This window comes from Lethenteron reissneri, chromosome 38 (assembly GCF_015708825.2).
Source record: "Lethenteron reissneri isolate LAM-NWPU_2019-01 chromosome 38, ASM1570882v1, whole genome shotgun sequence".
Taxonomy (NCBI): Eukaryota; Metazoa; Chordata; class Hyperoartia; order Petromyzontiformes; family Petromyzontidae; genus Lethenteron; species Lethenteron reissneri.
This window is the reverse complement of record NC_083816.1, coordinates 4,554,922-4,575,088: the sequence shown is the minus strand read 5'-3', so window position 1 is coordinate 4,575,088 and position 20,167 is coordinate 4,554,922. Positions and strand designations below refer to the sequence as shown.

General features: G+C 56.0%; 1 protein-coding gene across 7 annotated transcripts in view; it reads left to right on the top strand.

The window, feature by feature from the left end:
- LOC133351571 (inosine-5'-monophosphate dehydrogenase 1-like) overlaps positions 1-20,167 on the top strand; it is a 37,246-nt gene that overhangs the window by 10,759 nt on the left and 6,320 nt on the right. For 6 of the 7 annotated variants that reach the window (XM_061566876.1, XM_061566875.1, XM_061566873.1 and 3 more), the window contains 12 exons: positions 3,485-3,533; positions 7,536-7,637; positions 8,060-8,134; positions 9,171-9,377; positions 11,076-11,163; positions 13,612-13,811; positions 14,588-14,678; positions 15,200-15,295; positions 15,904-16,047; positions 16,305-16,449; positions 16,955-17,098; positions 17,682-17,765. In XM_061566876.1, the coding sequence (XP_061422860.1) occupies positions 3,485-3,533; positions 7,536-7,637; positions 8,060-8,134; positions 9,171-9,377; positions 11,076-11,163; positions 13,612-13,811; positions 14,588-14,678; positions 15,200-15,295; positions 15,904-16,047; positions 16,305-16,449; positions 16,955-17,098; positions 17,682-17,765 (1,425 nt within the window). The remainder of the gene's footprint in view (positions 1-3,484; positions 3,534-7,535; positions 7,638-8,059; positions 8,135-9,170; positions 9,378-11,075; positions 11,164-13,611; positions 13,812-14,587; positions 14,679-15,199; positions 15,296-15,903; positions 16,048-16,304; positions 16,450-16,954; positions 17,099-17,681; positions 17,766-20,167) is intronic. The other variant, XM_061566874.1, reaches the window with a different exon arrangement.

Below are 20,167 nucleotides of genomic sequence, written 5' to 3'. Positions count from 1 at the left end.
CAGCAAGTCCAATCAGCTCCACATCCTCCTGTACCGCGCATCACTCCATCTCTTCTCTAGCCCGTGACACGCCCGTTTAGGCCCCTCTTTCTGGCCAAACTGAAGCTGTTTGGGCATGCGGTGGCTGGCCATGCGAGCTACATGCCCCAGCCAACGCAGGCTTGCCCGCCAGAGGAGCTCGCTGATGGGACTTTGTTCAGATATTTCAAGGATCTGTGAGCTCTTCACACAACCTAGTCTGGTTTAACCAAGGATGGATCGTGTTAAGGCCAGCCTGAATGTCTCGAAGCACGGGTTTTTTTTATTGTTTCCCTTCTACGTGACTTTACCGAAAGAACCAAGAATATGAATCCCTGCAGTCATGAAAGCTTTAAATCAAAAGATAGTGAAGATGTAGAATGCATCGTCGGTTTTACTTTGGAGTAATGGGTCACTGAGTGATGCGGCCCCATCATCGCCATCATCATCGCCATCATCATCATCATCATCGCCGCCATCATCACCATCATCATCATCGCCATCATCATCGCCATCATCATCATCATCATCGCCGCCATCATCACCATCATCATCATCGCCATCATCATCGCCATCATCATCATCATCATCGCCATCATCATCGCCATCATCATCGTCGTCTCCATCATCAACATCATCGCCATCATCATGGTCGTCACCACGAACCTCATACGGGATAAACGCGTGACTGTGGTGGCAGAGCACGAGTAGAAGGAGACTGAGTCCACCAGTGGGGAGCAGAGCCAACAGTACAATCAGCATGAAAAGGCATACATCTGCAAGGAATACGCAACTTTCTATAAATCAAAAGCATGGTTAATACACTACCCGGATAATCCTTTCATGGATAATAATCGAGAGTTATCTATACTTAGCGCTGAGGGATTAAAATTTTTTTTTATCTCCCAGGTGTCCAAGGGTCCTGTTGATGCTTTTGAAATGTAGGGGGGGCAGACTGCCTGGGCTGCAAGTGGATGCTTGGCCACCACTGGTTTCACCTCCATGCGTCTCACCGAGAGGGCATCATCAGGAAAATATTCACACCACTCTATAATTTACAGATCCACACCCCTCTAGATATAAATCCACGCTGGTCTCGATTCTACAGATCTACACCGCTCTGGGTTATAGAATCATGCTACTCTCGATCAGGGATTTGCCGTGTGGATGCTTGCCACGATAGACCCCACAGCCTCACACCGCCGTGCATCCTCTAAATCCTCCGCACCGTAGATTACGCCGATTCTCGCCACTGTATATTCGACAAATTAACTCCACTGTAGATTCCCGCTTGAGGTGCACCGACCTTTGAACCAAACAACCAATTAGTGCCGCTCCCATGGGTCGGCCCCCACTTCCCGGGGCTGCCAGTCGTCGGGGCAGGAGTGGACTTTGCTCTCCGTGTCCCCGAGTGTCCCCCTTTCCTCTCCAGGGACCGTCAGCGGCCCTTATTACCGTAATTTACAGGCTGCGCCGCGGCTCTGCTGGTCCTCTAAGCGACCGGTGAAGTCGCCGAGTGATTTGGCTTTTCGTGGAAGCCAAACGGATAACGTGGAGAAAACCCACGGCTGCAAAGAAACACGGAGAGGTTCATGCCTCTGAGAAGCCGGGCACGCACTCTCCACTTGCCGTGCCGGGAAGACCGAATCGAAGCGGCGACCTCTGGATTGCAAGTGCAGTGCGCCGACCGTGACACCGCTGTGGCAGCAACCCCACGCTTGTGCGCAGTGCACTCGCATCCAGCTCTCGCTGTATCTCCCCCGCGCGACGCATTTCCGCTGTAATCGTGACGACAAGCGACCAACTCATCTTGGCGTCGGCACACGAGATGGATTTTCGCGAGCCAGCGTGATAATGGCGCTGTCGTTTCTCTTCTCCGGACCTTCACGGAGAGGGAGATGTTACAAACTCCACGGATTGCGACGGCGGGCTTTGAGGGTCTTCGTTCGTAATTGACTGGTGACGGCATAACCATCGCCCCTTGGCAACGCGGCAGCGAAAGGGCGAACAGCTGTGTCGGAGGGCGGTGATGGTGGTGGGGTAGCAGGGCCTAGTGCGGGAGAGAGAGGGAGGCACCGGATTATCCGGATTTACTCCGTAAAAAGCAGATAAATTTATCGCGAGCAGCGTAAGCAGATCGGCGTGAATGTCCTGCGGCCACTCTTGAGCACCGCAGGCCAACGCCGAGGTTCACCGGCGAGTTTGGTGTCGACTCAACGTTCGGCCTCGCGGTCGACAAGGCTTGCACCGATTAGCCAATCTTAGGAACGATACTTGTTTTCTTTTTTGCGATAAAAGAATAAAATCGATTTCGAAGGATTGATGACCCATGATGATACGTGAACGTTTTCATCGAGGATAGCGTCGAGAGCCGATGATCCGCGTCGGAGTGGGATTGTAAAAAAAATTTAACTCGACAAACGAGAAATAATACAGGCGTTGACGAGACCAAAAAGAATCAATGCCTGAATCGAATCAGTGATCACTGATCACATCTATGTAAGTCTCTGGGTCTCTACGTGAGTCTATGGGGTCTCTTTGCAAGTTTATGAGTCTCATCAGTGGTGTCGCGTGGTCAGCATGGGCGCTGTCCAATTTCCTCCCTCTTGGTACCCCTACGCCTGGCCCCCTCGGGTGACCCACGGGCGGTTGCACTGCCTGCGTGCGTGCGAGCGAGCCGACGCTTTGTGACGCGAGCAATGGTGGATCATGCAATTGTGAAACTCTCAAAACCTTGCGAGCCTGCGGGTTGTCCAGGATGCCGCAGTGCAGCAAAAGGGTTTGTGAACACCCAACTTTTGAGTGTTGTCCCTTGGTAAGCGTGCTGGTGGGTTTTCTCGAGGTACCCGTCAGAACAAATGGGACGCGTGGCGCGGATAAGGATTTGCATTCGGCGCTTAAATGCAGCAGAATCTTAAAGCGCTTACGGACATTACAAACGAGGCCAGGTACACACGGTCACTTGTTCATATCAGCACCTGGTTTTACAATAGATCACCTCTACGAGAGTTACCGTGACCCCCGCTGCAGGCGGACAGACCTAATGCATTAACGCTTTCAAACGTACACCTGTTCACCTGATCGCTTAATCTTCCTGTCACTTGGTCACCTTGGTGACCTTGTTATGGGATCACCTGATCAATGAATCTCAAGGTCACTTGGTCATCGGATCACCTTATCAATGAAAATCCTCATCACCTGGTTACCCATTAGTCTGGCCACGCACCCTCCTGTGTAATACATTAGCCAGCAATGCTGTGAATGCACACACACACACGTGGGAACACTGGAGCTTTATGTGGCCATTATCAGAATAAAACTTTTCCGCGTGCTTCCATAATTAATTTTCCCGAGCAACCCATGTGTGTTTGTCCATGCCGCCCTTGGGGGTGGAAGATGCCGATGCGGTGCGCGTGTCACACCTAACCGCCTCCCTCCCCTCTCCGCCTCTCTCTCCCGATTTCAGTGACTTCCTCATCCTGCCCGGATTCATCGACTTCACCGTGGAGGAGGTGGTGAGTGGTGCCCGCCCTCACCGCCGGCTTCACACGTCACACGCCACGGATGTCACCTGCGGACGGGAATCGAACTTGCGTCGCCGGGTTGGGTAGCGCAGTCCACTCACCACTGCGACACCGCTCCCCAAAACATTGTTGTCCTTCCGCCGTGCCTCCGATGAGCACGGTTGGTTACGTACGGTACGAAAGACGTTCAACACACATACATTGTTCACGTATGACGGAGACAAAGATCCCCCGGTATCACCACATTTCGTAGTGCAGCGTGCCAGCCACTGCACTACCATTGTGCACGCACACACACGCGCGGCACATTGTCCCTTAATTTTAAATCACCCTGAGCGCACCCGATTCCGTTGGGATCACGGAAGCTCAGCAGGGCCGAGCCTGGAGTGCGCTTGGACAGGCGACCACCGCGCAAAGTTGGAGCCACGAGTGAGATGGACGTTAGCAGTGTTGGACCGTGACGGATCGCGACGGCGGAAGCATGCATCCAGTAGACCATGGCTGATTATGAAGATGATATGACATTGTATCTCTACCTGTCACTGCAGGGTGGCGGTCGGGGGTAATGCTTCTATTACGAGGGCAGCAATGCTGTGGGCAGGCGGCTGGGAGCCTCTGAGTTGCCGCCGGGGAAGCTTAAAACCAAAATAAGTCGGTGACGTTGCTCTTGTGGTTTCATCCTGGATTGTGCCGGGTGGGTGTTGAGGGTTTAGGTGGTGAAGATGGAAGAGATGTGGGTGGGGGGGGGGCGAGAGAGAGGGGAGGGGAGTCGGTGGGGGGGGGCTCTCACCCGTAACCTCGTTAGCGGGGGGGTGCAGTCGTTAATCCCGGCCACTCACTCTCCGTAGCATCGGCCTCTCAAACGGAACTTGGGACGGACATCGGCGGTTGTTAACACCGCGGTTGAGCACGGGTGACCCCGCAGAGGAGAGGGAGGGGGGTGGGGGCGGCGTGCGTTTTCGAGGATCGGGGGTGGGAATCCATTAGGATTAGGGAGGCGAGATCAGGGTCGGGTTAGGCTTGGCGTGCGAGTGATCCGCACGGAATCGGCCGTGCATTCATTCGCTGTTAAGCGTTTAAATCCCTGGCTGGTGAGACGCCGTTGCCTGCCCGCTATTCTCACGACCGCCGATCGTGAGAGGCGCGCTGGGCCCGTGTTCCGAGTGCGGCGGTTCTTCTACTTCTGGATGTTGCTGTAGAGCAGCGGCTGTGATGCTACATATCGAGGTGGTTGATGAGCAGCAGGGTGATTGTGTCAGGAGTAGTGGGGTGGTGGACACACATCCCATGGTCTCTTTTCTGGGGTGTCCGCATCTGCCGCGGAGTGTGGCAGCGCACGCCTACGATGTTGTAAGGGTTGACGGATTGCTGAATGACTTGCTGGCATCCACAACACCCACTGGGCTGCGAGGTTGTCACGAGTAGGCACTGCAGAAAGCCGATTCCTGAACCTGTGTATGCAGATCTCTGAGTGTTTTGTCCTTGTATGTGCAGGTTTTCTCCGTCTACTCCAGTTTTGTCCCACGTGAAGCAAAAACACTCCGGGCCAGACATCCCAACGCAATGCTTGCCAGGTGTTGTAGGCGTGGCGCTTCGAATTCGAAGGCTGTGCAGGCGATGGCAGTGCCGAGTGCAACCCCCCCCCCCCCCCCCCCGCTCTCTCGTACGCAGCAACGCGGGTGCTGGGTTTTCTCCATAGTTCTCCGGTTTTCATACGAAGCCAAACGCTCATTCGTCATATTCGTGGCCAACGGTTCCCGGCGCAGCAGGATCCCGAGACTCGGTGAGGCCCTCCTTGGAGAGTCCTAGGCACTGTAGTGGTTTAATTTCTACGCGGGCACGAGGGGGGGGGGGGGCAAGCAGTTGAGCAGTCCGGGAGTGTGAGCAGCGTCGGCCCCAGTTGCGACGGTGGGGACGCGCAGCCCAGCGACGGACGCAGCCGTCCTCTTTAATTATTTAATTGCCGCTTGTTCTCTTTAATTGGGATCTCTCTGAAAGTGCACACGGCGGAGGAAGGAGGTGAAGGGAGGTGTGCGGGGAGGGGGAGGCAGGGGGATCGCACGGCGAGAGAAGGCACCGCCGCCGTAGCGCGCCTGTCCGGACATGCGGCGCTTTGGAAAAATCGGAAGAAAAAAAATCCCGGGATCGCACCCCCCACCCCACCCACCCCTCCCCCCCCAACTCCGACACACACGGCCACCTTCGCGACGACCGTGTGACATGCACGTTCCAACGACGAGCGCGTCGACTAAAGCGGTGGTGCTCACAGACGGCGATCTCCGGCTGCTCGGGGATTCGAGTCGCCGGCTCGTCGCACGCGGCGTTCCAGCTCCGGAAGTAATCGCCCCTCCCCCGGTGGCGGAGCCGCGGTGGTGAAGCCGTGGATAATTGGCGTTAATTGGCGCCGGGGCTGCTGTGGGTAACGCGGAGGTGGGGCGGCGGTGGGGCGGCGGTGGGGGGGGGGGCAGGCAACTGGTGCGCCCTGTTGGGACGCGCACCCGGTCCCCGCGTCTCGGGCACGCTGGCAAAGACGCGCGATAAAAATAGACCCCCCCCCCCCCCCCCGAGTTGATGGCGTCCCTTACGCAGTGCGTCCACCCTGCGGTTCACTCGTCGTCATCTTCATCTTCAGTCGTGATCTGTCCGCTGCTGGTTAAATACCTCCCTACCCCCTCAACATCGGCGCCATCGCTCCCTCCGGCACACGAACCGATCTCACTTATTCATTGACCCTCGAGCGCGATGTCCTTTCGTTACGATTACGTCACGAAAGGATTGTCTTATTCGCTAAACTCTGGGCCCTGCCGTCGAAATGTAGACTCTTTACCACTGACTCTGGACATGCAAACCGAGCAAACATTGTTCGCACGCTCTGCAGACCTGCGGTGCGTTATTAAACAGCAGGCTTTGTGGACATGTATTTGCGTGCATGGGACATCTTCCCCTCTCCTGCAGGACCCGCCACCATTGCGTAACTCTCCGTGGGGGCTTAATTCCTCGCTGGATATTTGTGCATATCCGCTTGCAGACCAGAGTAAGTGGCTCGCTACCAGTAAGGCATGTCCGGAGTGAGAGCTATACTGGATGTGGTGTGCTGGGTTCGCATGATTTTTGGGTTGCCGACCCAGACAGACCCGGCTGAAATGAAGCCCCGATCACATCCACGTTTCAAGTTTATTTTGTTGAACAAGGTGACAACTCAGTGGATCATGATAATCCGCTGCCTGTACGTGTTTATACTGAGAGCAGTACGAATAGTACAGGGAGGTTAAGTGTTGACTGCAACAACTTTCAGGATCTGGCAGAAGGAAGTGACGGCAAGGTTTGGCAGCATCAACGGCTTTGTCGGCGATGACACCTTACGTGGCTTCGGTAAAACCCTCCCGCAAATATCCGCCCCAAAGCTCATTCACGAAGATTTGCGGGGTCATGAGGCGGCTCTCAAAGCGCCGTTCAGCCTCCTGTGCGGCGGCGGTGGTGGTGCGCCCCCTCCCTAAGCCGGGGGGCGGTGACTTCCCCGGTGAGCCGGTGGCGACACGCCGGTTCCTCCACCAGGCGGCAGATGCAGCCACCGTAGCATGCGCCAACTGTAATAAAACGACAATGGTAATCAGAATAATTTGTTTATTTAGCCACGATTGCCACGCTATAGTCCGAAGACTTTCATCAGGAGGGTCGTTCCTTTGGGATGCTTGGCCGTCATCCATTTTGTGTCGCACGGCTTTAAAGCAACTTCTTCACCATCGCCGTGGAAGCACACGCGTCGTTGGCAGGAGGAGAGGCCAGTGTGGCAATACCCTCCTCTGTCTTCGCCAGCTGCGCAGTTCCCACGTCTTGGTGCCACCCCGTGGTTGCACCGACCGGGAAGCAATGGCGAGATACGGCCGTACTCTCACTGGTGCCGGCCACGATGCGCCCTCAGTCTCGGTGATTCGATGACGCGCCGGTTAACGGTGATCCCTTCCATCCCCCCCCCCCCCTTTTTCCACCGAGGACCTGACGTCGGCACTCACCAAGAAGATCACGCTCAAGACGCCGCTCGTCTCCTCGCCCATGGACACCGTCACCGAGTCCGACATGGCCATCGCCATGGCGGTGAGAGCGGCGCAAATTTTCTCACCCAGAGTTACCCGGGGTCAGCGATAGTTACCCGGGGTCACTGATAGTTACCTGGGGTCACCGATAGTTACCCGGGCTCACCGATAGTTACCCGGGGTCACTTGAATGGGTCTCACTTTCATCACGCAGTATGAGAGGCAAATGTTCTCTGAACCTGTCCTGGGCCTCCCCCCCCTGGGTAAACTCGGCCTCAAGAATTAGAGCTCCTTGTGCGGTGCGATGTGGTGTCAACATAAGCTGTGGGAGACAGAGAGGAGCCGGCGTGGGGCTGGCCACACCACCCTCTCGTGCTCTGTGCCGGCCTTTATCGGTGCTCACGAACAACACTTACCACAACAATGTCTTAAGGCTACGTGGGTATTGTGGGGGGGTGGTGGTGTTTGTCTTTGTTTGAGCAGCTGATGGGCGGCATCGGCTTTATCCATCACAACTGCACCCCCGAGTCCCAGGCTCACGAAGTGCACCAGGTCAAGGTACGACGCGCAACATCGCCACCCTCTCTTCTTAAAAATCAAACAAACCCATCCTCTCTCTTAGGAAATATCTCTCCCAGTTTCACCCCGATTATGCTATCGGCACCAAGTCACGAGTTTAATAATTTATTGAGAAATCTTGCAGGGCAGTGCAAACCCCTCTCCCCCAACTTCCGCGGTTGGTAACGGCCGACAGAAGCGGATATCCATTGAGTGATAATGATTTTCCTCCGCCACGATTCTACGAACCGTCATGATCTTGAGGTCACATAATTGAAGGGCAAATTAGTATAATGTTTTGCCTCGTTTGTGCTTTTCCTTGCGTTTGGCGGCGGCAATTTGTTCCGGAGCAAAGCGCCATTGGTCGTGGTCTGCTGGCCACGATGAGAGGGCTTTAGCAGAGAGAGAGAGAGTCGTTTTGCTGTTCTTCTTCCGTTGAAGGAGCATAGACTTCTGTGTGGGTTTATTATGCGCTGCATAGTTTGTCATTAAAGACAAACCGCACTACTGCAGTTTGTCTTTAATGTATCTCTGTGAATCTCTACATATCTCTGTGTCTCTGGTTTTACTTACATTGTCCATACTTAACCATGGCCACAGTTGCACCACTGTGGCTTGCGTCCTTAATCTTCTATTAATGAAGATGTGCCCATCGACCTGTTGTTGATGATGTTCTGATGCAGTTGTAGAGCCTGCCTCGTGTACTCGCTGTTGTCAGTGCTGTCCCCTCTGCACTGCCTCTTCGCCACAGATGATCAGGATGAGAGCGGTCCTTGATTTTTTTTTTTGCACCGCATCTCCCTCTAACCTTTGCTCTCATCCCCACCGCTCACCTCTCTCTCTCCGCTCGCTGCCCACTGCTCAACTACTGACCGCTCACCACTTGTGACTCACCACTCATGTACTCATCCCTCGCCCACCCACCTGCCCGCCCGCCCACCCACCAACCACCGCCCACGACCCATCGCTCTTTGCTCACCGCCCGCTCTCCTTCGTCACCCACCGCTTACCGCTCACCACGGCCGCTCGCCGGCAGAAGTACGAGCAGGGCTTTATCACGGACCCCGTGGTGCTGAGCCCGGCACACACGGTGGGCGACGTGCTGGAGGCCAAGGCGCGCCACGGCTTCTCAGGGATCCCCATCACCGAGACGGGGCGCATGGGCGGCCGCCTCGCCGGCGTCATCACCTCGCGCGACATCGACTTCCTCACCGAGAAGGACCACGGCATCCCGCTCCACCAGGTCGCTTGTCGCTGCGCCACCACCACCACCACCACCGCAAGCCGCCACTGTGCTGCCACCGTGGCGGTGGTGGGCACAGTGATCGTTGTGGTGTTCGTGGTATTGTTACTGGAGGGTGATGGTGATTATGGTTAATTCGTGACAGTTGTGGTGGTGGTGATGGCGATAGTGATCGCTTTGGTGTTGGTCATGATCGCTGTGGTGTTAGTGGTAAGAGTGGTGTTGGTGGTGATGATCGCTGTGGTGTTAGTGGTAAGAGTTGTGGTGGTGGTGATGATCGCTGTGGTGTTAGTGGTAAGAGTGGTGGCGGTGGTGATGATCGCTGTGGTGTTAGTGGTGTAATGCGGGCGTAAATGGGCGGGGCGGATATGACGATCCGAGAGGGAGGAGTCAGGGTCACGTGGGGGAGAAGTTATAGCGGGGAGGCAGGAAGCCATCTGGGTCAGTCGGGGGAGTGAAGGGTGGTGAACACGTTGGGTGGTCGCCGTGCCTCAGCCTGGTGGCTGAGGGGCTCATGACGGCGCCAGCCAGCGGGGTGGAAGAGAGTTGGGGATAGAGCTGAGGTTGGAGATGGCGAGATAGCCACAGAGGCCACGCAGGGCTGAGGTTGGAGATGGCGAGATAGCCACAGAGGCCACGGAGGGCTGAGGTTGGGGAGTGGCGAGATCGCCACACACGGTAAGACTCGGCACCGCCGGCCAGCGGTGACCGAGCACGGAGGAACAGGGAGCAGCGGTGGAGCTGCTGTGAGAGCAGCCAGAGGGCTGCACCAAGAGCCTGCAGCGGAGCTGCAGGAGCGCGGAAGGCTACGGGAGCGAAGGCAGCTGTGGAGCTGCCAGGCAGAGAGTCTCAGGAGGAGTGCCGTGAGGGAAGGAGAACGCGAACCCAAATAAAGGACACGGAGACAGAACCAGGGTCGAGTCCTTTATTACAGTGGTAAGAATGGTGGTGGTGATGATCGCTGTGGTGTTAGTGGTAAGAGTTGTGGTGGTGGTGGTGGTGATAGTAATTGTGGTGTTAGTGGTGAGCAGTAGTGTAGTGGTTAGTGCCACCGCTCACGGCCACCACCAGTGACGATCTGATCCGGTCCTGGGCCTCCCCTGGTGCAGTGTGTAGACATAGCCACTAAGGAGACAAAGGCGGCCGGGCGAGGTGCTGGCCATAGCCCCATTTCATGCTCTATACCGGCCTTCATAGGTGCTCGCTAACAGCACCTTCCGCAACAGTCTGTTAAGGCTATGCGGGGGATCTTTGTCTTTGGTGGTGGTTGAGTTAGTCAAGCATGGCGACGCACATTGTCCAGCGCTTTGGAGACAAGAGTTGGTGTGTCACACAGATTTGTGAAGCCCCCAAAACCACTGGTTTGCCAGGTGGCCTGGAGATGGCAGTACAGCACATGGCTTATTTAATCCTCCTGCGCTGAACTTTCAGTAGTTTGCCCTGGCACCTCCAGATTTCACATCCAGTGTCGGTGACAGTGATGGTGTTTGTATCTCTGCTGATGGTGGTAATGATGGTGATTGTGTTTGTATCGTTGTCGATGGCGGTGATGAGGATGGAGCTAGTGTTGGTGTTGTTTTTCTGTCCATGGTCCGAATGATGATGATGATGATGATGATTGTTTCGCTCTTGATGGTGACGATGATGTTGATGGCGGTGACGGTGATGGTGGCGGTGATGTTGATGGCGGTGGGGCAGGTGATGACGCGGAGGGAGGACCTTGTGGTGGCCCCATTTGGCGTGACCCTCAAGGAGGCCAATGACATCCTTCAGAGGAGCAAGAAAGGCATGTGTGTGTGTGTGTCCCGCTTCGCAATCGCAGCATGTGTCTGTGTGTCCCGCTCCATTATGGCACCATGTGTGTGTGTCCCGCTCCACCATCGCAGCATGTCTGTGCGTGTGTGTCCCGCTTCGCAATCGCAGCACATGTGTGTGTGTCCCGTTCCACCATCGCAGCACGTGTCTGTGTGTCCCGCTCCACCATCACAGCATGTGTGTGTGTACCGCTCCACGATCACAACATGTGTGTGTGTGTCCCACTCCACCATCGCAGAATGTGTCTGTGTGTCCCGCTCCACCATCGCAGCATTTGTCTGTGCGTCCCGCTCCACCATTGCAGCACGTGTGTGTGTGTCCCGCTCGACCATCGCAGAATGTGTCTGTGTGTCCCGCTTCACGATCACAACATGTGTCTGTGTGTCCCACTCCATCATCGCAGAATGTGTTTGTGTGTCCCGCTCGACCATCGCAGCTTGTGTCTGTGTGTCCCGCTCCACCATCACAGCATTTGTCTGTGTGTCCCGCTCCACCATCACAGCATTTGTCTGTGCGTCCCGCTCCACCATCACAGCACGTGTCTGTGTGTCCCGCTCCACCATCGCAGCATTTGTCTGTGCGTCCCGCTCCACCATCACAGCACGTGTCTGTGTGTCCCGCTCCACCATCGCAGCATTTGTCTGTGCGTCCCGCTCCACCATCGCAGCATGTGTCTGTGTGTCCCGCTCCACCATCACAGAATGTGTGTGTGTGTGTCCCGCTCCACCATCACAGCACGTGTCTGTGTGTCCCGCTCCACCATCACAGAATGTGTGTATGTCCCGCTCCACCATCGCAGCATGTGTCTGTGTGTCCCGCTCCACCATCACAGAATGTGTGTGTGTGTGTTCCGCTCCACCATCACAACATGTGTGTGTGTCCCGCTCCACCATCGCAGCATGTGTCTGTGTGTCCCGCTCCACCATCACAGAATGTGTGTGTGTGTCCCGCTCCACCATCACAGCATGTGTCTGTGTGTCCCTCTCCACCATCGCAGCATGTGTCTGTGTGTCCCGCTCCACCATCACAGAATGTGTGTGTGTGTGTCCCGCTCCACCATCGCAGCATGTGTCTGTGTGTCCTGCTCCACCATCACAGAATGTGTGTGTGTGTGTCCCGCTCCACCATCACAGCATGTGTCTTGTGTGTCCCGCTCCACCATCGCAGCACATATCTGTGTGTCCCGCTCCACCATCGCAGCACGTGTCTGTGCGTCCCACTCCACGATCACAGAATGTGTGTGTGTGTCCCGCTCCACCATCGCAGCATGTGTCTGTGTGTGTCCCGCTCCACCATCACAACATGTGTGTGTGTGTGTGTGTCTCGCTCCACCATCACAGCATGTGTCTGTGTGTCCCGCTCCACCATCGCAACATGTGTCTGTGTGTCCCACTCCACCATCACAGCATGTGTCTGTGCGTCCCACTCCACCATCGCAGCACGTGTCTGTGTGTCCCGCTCCACCATCGCAGCATGTGTCTGTGTGTCCCGCTCCACCATCGCAGCACCTGTGTGTCTGTGCGTCCCACTCCACCATCGCACCACGTGTGTGCCCCACCCCACTCCGCGATGGTAGCGCAGAGTGGGGGGTGCACGTGTGTCTGAGTGTTCCCCCCACTCCGGTTAACGCGCTGCGCTACGAACCCGGCGACCCGACTTCAATTCCCGCTCACGGCCAACACCAGTGACGATTATTTGAACCAATCCGGGGCCTTCCTTAAGTCAACTCAACCTCAAATGAGTACCTAGTGCGGTGTGTAAACATTGCCACTACGGAGACAAAGGCGTGGTGTTGGCCACCCAGCCCCTCGTGTGCCGTGCCGGCCTTCATAGATGCTCACGAACACCACTTGCTCCGACACGTGTGTGTTCCCCGCCCCCACTCCACGATCGCAGTGCGGGTTCACATAACGCCGACGTGTACACCCCATAGCACCCCAGTGCGCTGGGCAGCAACAGACAAGATAACCACCGTCTTGCACGGAAATGCATCGCCCATTTACAAGATACGGTTTAAGACTGAGTGGTTAAGTGAGTGAGTCAGTAAACGAGGGGGTAGGTGAGTGAGTGGGTTGGGGAGTGAGTGAGTAAACGAGGGGGTTGGTAAGTGAGTGAGTGGGAGTGGGCTCATGAGTGGGTGAGTGAGTGAATGAACCAGCGAGTCAACGAGAGTGTGAGCGAGTAGGTGAGAGCGAGTCGATATACGGGTGAGCGATGAAGTCACAAACCGCCAAGCTTCGCACGCGAGCCGGGGTGAGCGAGCAGAGCGGCGCAGCATGGCCATCGCAGCACAACGCACGTGGCATGCCGCTTGGGAGATGCGGTATCGATAACAAATGGTGACGATGAGAACGATGACGACGGCGATGATGATGATGATAACACGTGTCCATCCATCCGTCCGTCCGCGCCACTGCAGGGAAGCTGCCGATCGTGAACGAGGCCGGCGAGCTGGTGGCCATCATGGCGCGCACCGACCTCAAGAAGAACCGCGACTTCCCGCTCGCCTCCAAGGATGCGCACAAGCAGCTGCTGTGCGGCGCCGCCGTCGGCACTCGCCCGGACGACCAGCACCGCCTGGAGCTGCTCGTCAAGGCCGGGGTGGACGTCGTCATCCTGGTACGCTCCACGCCCGCTCGTCCGCCATGGCTCACTCAGCCCGCCTGTCATGGCTGCGGCTTGTCTGCCCGCCCCCTCGGCTGTCTCGCCCTGCCTCTACAGCCATCTTTACCCAGCCGCCACAGCTTTTTCGTCCTGCTCGCCACGGCTATAGTTTGTCCGTCTGCCACACCAACGTTCAAGTCCCCAGTGCCGCCGGTGTGAGTCCGTGTCATTTTGTGTGTGTGTGTGCATGCGCGCCGCTGATGCCAGGTGGATGTGTCCGTGTGTGTGTTTGGCCATATAGGGAGTGATGGATGCATTGTTGGCCTGTGTGTGGATTTGGTTCGGGCTGGTTCCGTGTGTTTGTGCCGTCTTACGCATGTGTACCTTTGTGTGCTGTCCCGTGAGTGACGCTCCATGGACAGTATTGCCTCGTTATTCGTGAATTACCTTGAATAAGCTATAAAATACGTGAAAATTATCATAACCCAAAAATTGGTTATAATAAACATACAGTAAATAAAAATGAAAATTAAAGTATTCAATAATAATTTATAAATTAACTTACCTTAAACTATAATGATACTACGCATCATCACTTTATCTCATCACTTTCTCTCATCACTTTCTCTCTCGTAACTTGATATTTCTCTCTCTTCCTTCATGCAGCCGTGTAGAGTTTTAGATGCGATTCGCGGAGAGCCAAAATCGCGGATAGCAAGTCGGTGAATAACTATGGAAACCCTGTCTACTACCACCGCCCTGTGTGTTCCACCACCCTGCGTGGCCCCCAGGACTCCTCGCAAGGGAACTCGGTGTTCCAGATCAACATGATCCGCTACATCAAGCAGACGTACCCCGAGCTGCAGGTCATCGGCGGAAACGGTGCGAGTAACATCACGAGGGCTGGGGGGGAGGGGCGGGGGTGTCAGTGCGGTGAACGCCCACACTGAGAATCAGAACCAACATTGAATGGCATGCGGCGGACATACAGAGGCGGAGTTAGCGACAGACAGGATCTCAGGCATATTTTGTAAGGGTTAGGGTTATGGTTGAATCGTGTAGCTGATTGGCTAGTTGGTTAGGATTGAGATAGGGCCAGTACTCTCGGCTTTAGGCCCGTGGGTTGGAGGTGGGGCTCGTAATGGTGCCCGGTTGAATTCTAGTTGGAGAGGTATAGCAAAGAGTAGCTGGTTCGCTCATTGCTTACAGGTAAAGCCAGGAGGAGACCGATGATCTTTAAATATTCACATCACGTGCAGGCTAATTGAATAAACGAGACGGAACAAACGAGAAGGACGGTACCAATAATGCAATATCAATGGTGTGAACAGTGGTCGTGGCGGCGAGCGTTGGCGCGGGGAGCGAGCGGTTGCGTGAGTAGCGATCGCGTGCCACCCTCACAGTGGTGACAGCGGCGCAGGCCAAGAACCTGATCGACGCGGGGGTGGACGCACTCCGAGTCGGCATGGGCGCCGGCTCCATCTGCATCACGCAGGAGGGTGAGTGTGCGCGCGCGCGCAAGCGAGCGGCGCCACATCACACGCACGGCACCATACGCACTGTGTCACATCACACGCGCGGCACCACACGCACTGCGTCACATCACACATGTGGAACCACACGCACTGCATCACATGAAATGCACCACGTGGAATCCGCGCACCGTAACACGTGGGGCGCCGCGGTGGCGAGATGTCGTGGGTTTGATTTCAAACCTTTATATTTGAAGTTTGTACGTCTCCTCTCCCCGTGGTCACGTGGATTTTTCCCCGGGTCCTCCATATTTTCTGTCCAGATTTTGAAGCAACGTGCGTTTAGAGTATTTGGCTGCAATACATTTCCACATGATAAGCCACTTCATTGAGCTATCATTTGTGGCCAGGCCGCATCTGAAAAAAAGCTACGTAGCTCAGTGGGCCTTGCTTGGTAAAATAAAAGTAGTTTAATAGTTTATTTCCTGACATCGTACCTTACCACCCACACCATGCGCGTGCGTGCGTGCGCATGTGCTCGACCCCATGTGTGTATATGTATACCCGTGTGCGTGCGTGTATCCACGTGCAGTACCCGCGTGCGTGCGTGTACCCGTGTGTGCTCGCGCGTGCAGTGATGGCAGTTGGCCGCCCCCAGGGCACCGCCGTGTACCGCGTGGCCGAGTACGCGCGCCGCTTCGGTGTGCCCGTCATGGCTGATGGCGGCATCCAGACGGTGGGGCACATCACCAAGGCGCTGGCGCTCGGGGCCTCCACCGGTGCGGGAAGCACGCGCGCACGCACGCACTCTCATGACTGTACCGTTGGTGGGTTATACCACTGACAGGTTGTACTGCTGGTAGGTTGTACCATGATTGTACTCTACCATAGGTGGACCGTACCACCAACAGGTTTTACCACTGATGGGCCCGGCCGTACCACTAACGGGCCGCACCACCAATGGGTTGTACCACTGATGGGGACTGTATCATTCTCGGGTTGTATCACCGGACCGTGCCACTGTGCGCGCGTGCAGTGATGATGGGCTCCCTGCTGGCCGCCACCACGGAGGCGCCGGGCGAGTACTTCTTCTCAGACGGCGTGCGGCTCAAAAAGTACCGCGGCATGGGCTCGCTGGACGCCATGGAGAAGAACCAGGGCAGCCAGAGCCGCTACTTCAGGTGCCGCCACCGCCACTGCCGCCACCACCAACACCACTACCATCACCGCTGCCATCACCACTGCCGCCATCCCCACCGCCGCGCGGAAAGTGCGGACGTCGTGGAGAGAGAAACACGTCCCTGTGCGGGAACTCGGGGAGAAGCAGACCAGAGCACACTGCCAGTCAGAAGCTAGTCCTAGCCTGTACTAACCAGCCAATTGGCAGATAGACCTCACGATTACTCTTAACGCGGCCAGGGGAAGGCTTGTGGGGAAGCTTATGAAGGGCTGGGAGAACCTCGTGAAGGTTAAGGAAGTCTCATGAAGGCTTGTGTATGCATGTTGCACTTCTTTCGCCACTGTATTTAGCCAACCATCCTCATTGGTTGGCTACCTACGGAGACGCCTGAGAATTCTCATGAAGGCTAGAGAAGGCTCATGAAGGGCAGGGATGGGTTGTGAAGAGCCAGGGAAGCTCGCAGGCTACCCGGAGTGAGACGTCGCTGGCTGCCGTTTGTTTCATAGCGAGAACGACAAGATGAAGGTGGCGCAGGGCGTATCGGGCTCCGTGCAGGACAAGGGCTCGGTGCAGCGCTTCGTGCCGTACCTCATCGCCGGCATGCAGCACGGCTGCCAGGACATCGGCGCCAAGTCGCTCTCCATCCTCCGGCACGGCGTGACCCCCGCGCACACCCACAACAAACATGCGGCACTACCACTGCCGCCACCACCACCACCACAGTCACAATCACTGCTACCGCCAAACAAAGACCTTATAGCCTAAACAGACTGTAGGAGCAAGTGGTGTTCGTGAGCATCAATGCAGGCCGCCACGGCACACGAGGGGTTGGATGGCCAACACCACGCCCGGCCACCTTTGTCTCCCGAGTGGTGATGTTTACACACTGCACCAGGTACTCATTTGAGGCAGAGTTGACCTAGGGGAGACCCAGGACCGACCGGCTCAGATAATCATCACTGGTGTTGGCTGTGAACAGGAATCGAACCCGGGTCTCTAAGTCCGTAGCACAGCGCGCTAACCGCTGCACTCCCGCTCCTTACACTGTTATTGCCACCACCGCCATGACCATCATCATCATCGCCACCACGACTGCTGCCTCCACCATTGCCGCCACAACCGCCACCGCCGTCGCCACCACTGCACTTCTCCGTTCCGGCATCCCGCGTCGAGGCTGTGGCGAGAGTCAGCCGAGCCCTGCTGACGAGCCGCTTGTCCCTGGTGCCGTCGCAGGTCCATGATGTACACGGGGGAGCTCAAGTTCGAGAAGCGGACCATGTCGGCGCAGGTGGAGGGCGGCGTGCACGGCCTGCACTCGTGAGTGGACCACTGCAGACGCACGCAGACACGCACGCAGACACGCACGCAGACACGCACGCAGACACGCACGCAGATACACACACATGCAGATACGCACACATGCAGACACGCACACATGCAGACACGCAGACACGCATACACGCAGACACGCACGCAGACACGCACGCAGACACGCACGCAGACACGCACGCACTTTCAAACGCAGACACTAAAAAACGATAAAGACCCCCCCTTAGCCTTTAACAGACTGTTGGGGCCAGTGCTGTTCGCGAGCACCCATGAAGGCCGACACTGCTGATTAGCACCACGCCCGTCCGTGGTGCGGGCGTGGTGCTGATCATCGCACTATTTGCTCATTTAAGACTGAGTTGACTTAGGCGAGGTTCAAGACTGCTTTCTGGTATTCGTCACTGATGTTGATCCTGAGCTGGAATCAAATTCCTGTTGCCTAGTTCGTAGCATAGTGCGCTAACCACCGCACCACTGCTCCCTACACACGTACACATCTGTATACACACACAACCGCCATTCGCCACCAAGTGGCGGTGATGTCACCACAGCACTTGTGCCAGGTTACATTCACTTTGAGGCCACGTCAAGTGATGCAGACTGACTGCCAGGAGGTCACAAGGCAGACCCTGGGGTTATGAATTGACTGACAAAAAATATATAGCTGCTCCATCTATGCTCCCCACTGTACCACTTATACATTTTAGTCACCCAGAGCTTCGCTCGTTGTAGTGAGCGTCGCTCAAACACACGAACACACGTACACAAGCACACGTGTAAACACAAGCACCCACACACACACATACCTGGTACATACTGACACTGAATTATAAACTCTCCTACACACGTACACACCCACGCTAATCTCTCCCACGCGCATGCCGGGTCCTGGTGTGGCGTGACGAACCGCATCTCCCACAACATTACGGTCGCTCACCTTCGCGCACATCATCGCATGTGTACGTGCCTGCCTGCCTGCGTGCGTGCCTGCATGCGTGCCTGCGTGCGTGTGTGCGTGCGTGCGTGCGTGCTTGCGGGTGTGCGTGCGTGTGCGCGTGTCTTGCCAATCCAGGCCACGTGTGTTTTTTGCACACAGCTTACAGGGAGACGCGGTCTCTACACACAAATCACTTGTAGACACGCGCCGAGGATGCTGTGTGTCCTGGGCTGTCTCCTGCACTGATTTGTTTTTTGATAAACAAAACAAACTTTAAAGTGACTTGCCGGTGTTTGCCGATGTAGCGACATCGCGGTGGTGATGTAGCAGAACAGGGTTCGCCAAACTCTTGACATCCACCAACTTTCTCCGTTGAAATGCAACACAGGTCATTCATACTCTGCACCCACCTGCCGATTGCTAAACATGTCACACAGGATGTAGAGCACTGATTCAAATGGCCATCCTTGCTTGATTTCAATCGGAGCTGCCTACGTCACCGTGGGACGGCACGCACGTATGCACATGCACTCCCATGTACACACACAACGGCAGCTGCTAAGTGGCGGTGGTGTCTCCACCGTGCTCGCGCCAGGATAGGTGCCCTTTGAAGCCAAAGTGGCAGGATAGGTTACAAGGCTTGCTCTCAGGTCAATAGCACCTCCACCTGTCGCAGCACAGATGCGCAGGTGTTATTGCTTAACTGACCGAGTTGACGGGCAGATGCACCACGTGTTCCCCACTGTCCCGTGTAGCCATGAACAAACTGTTGGGGTAAGTGCTGTTTACGAGCACCTGTGAGGACTGGCACGGCACACAAGATGGGGAGGGGGACCAACACCGTACCCAGCCATCTTTGTCTCCCCAGTGTTGATGTTTACACACTGCACCAGGTACAAATATAAGGCTGAGTCGACCCGTGTGAGGTCCAGTACCGGTTCAAATACTAAACTGTTATTGGCTGTGAGTGTAAATCGTTCTCTACACAAGCGCCATATCTACACACACACACACGGGACCTCCCATCTTAATTCGAATTCACATTTTCTACTTTCACCCGGGATCTTGAATTCCTATTCCGATCATCAGGGTACGCGCAGCACACGTAACGACTGGTATTTCACCCGGGATCTTGAATTCCTATTCCGATCATCAGGGTACGCGCAGCGCACGTAACGACTGGTATTTAGATGAAGAAGGCCCTAAACGTTGAGGGAGGTGCGCGTGCGCTGCGTTTGGGACGCGAGGACAGGGACCTTTTTCAGGCCCCGCGTTAGAAAGCACGTCCGGCGCCGCCACGCCACAGTGGCAGTCACCGGAGCCGTCGTCCGCTCGGGGGCCTGGAACACGCGGCGTTAGGGTGCAAGCGTGCAAGACGAGAGCCCGTCGGGCTGTAAGGAAGACGCAAACGAGGCGGCGACCTTGAAGGCGGCGTGCGTGTGGGAGTGGCCGT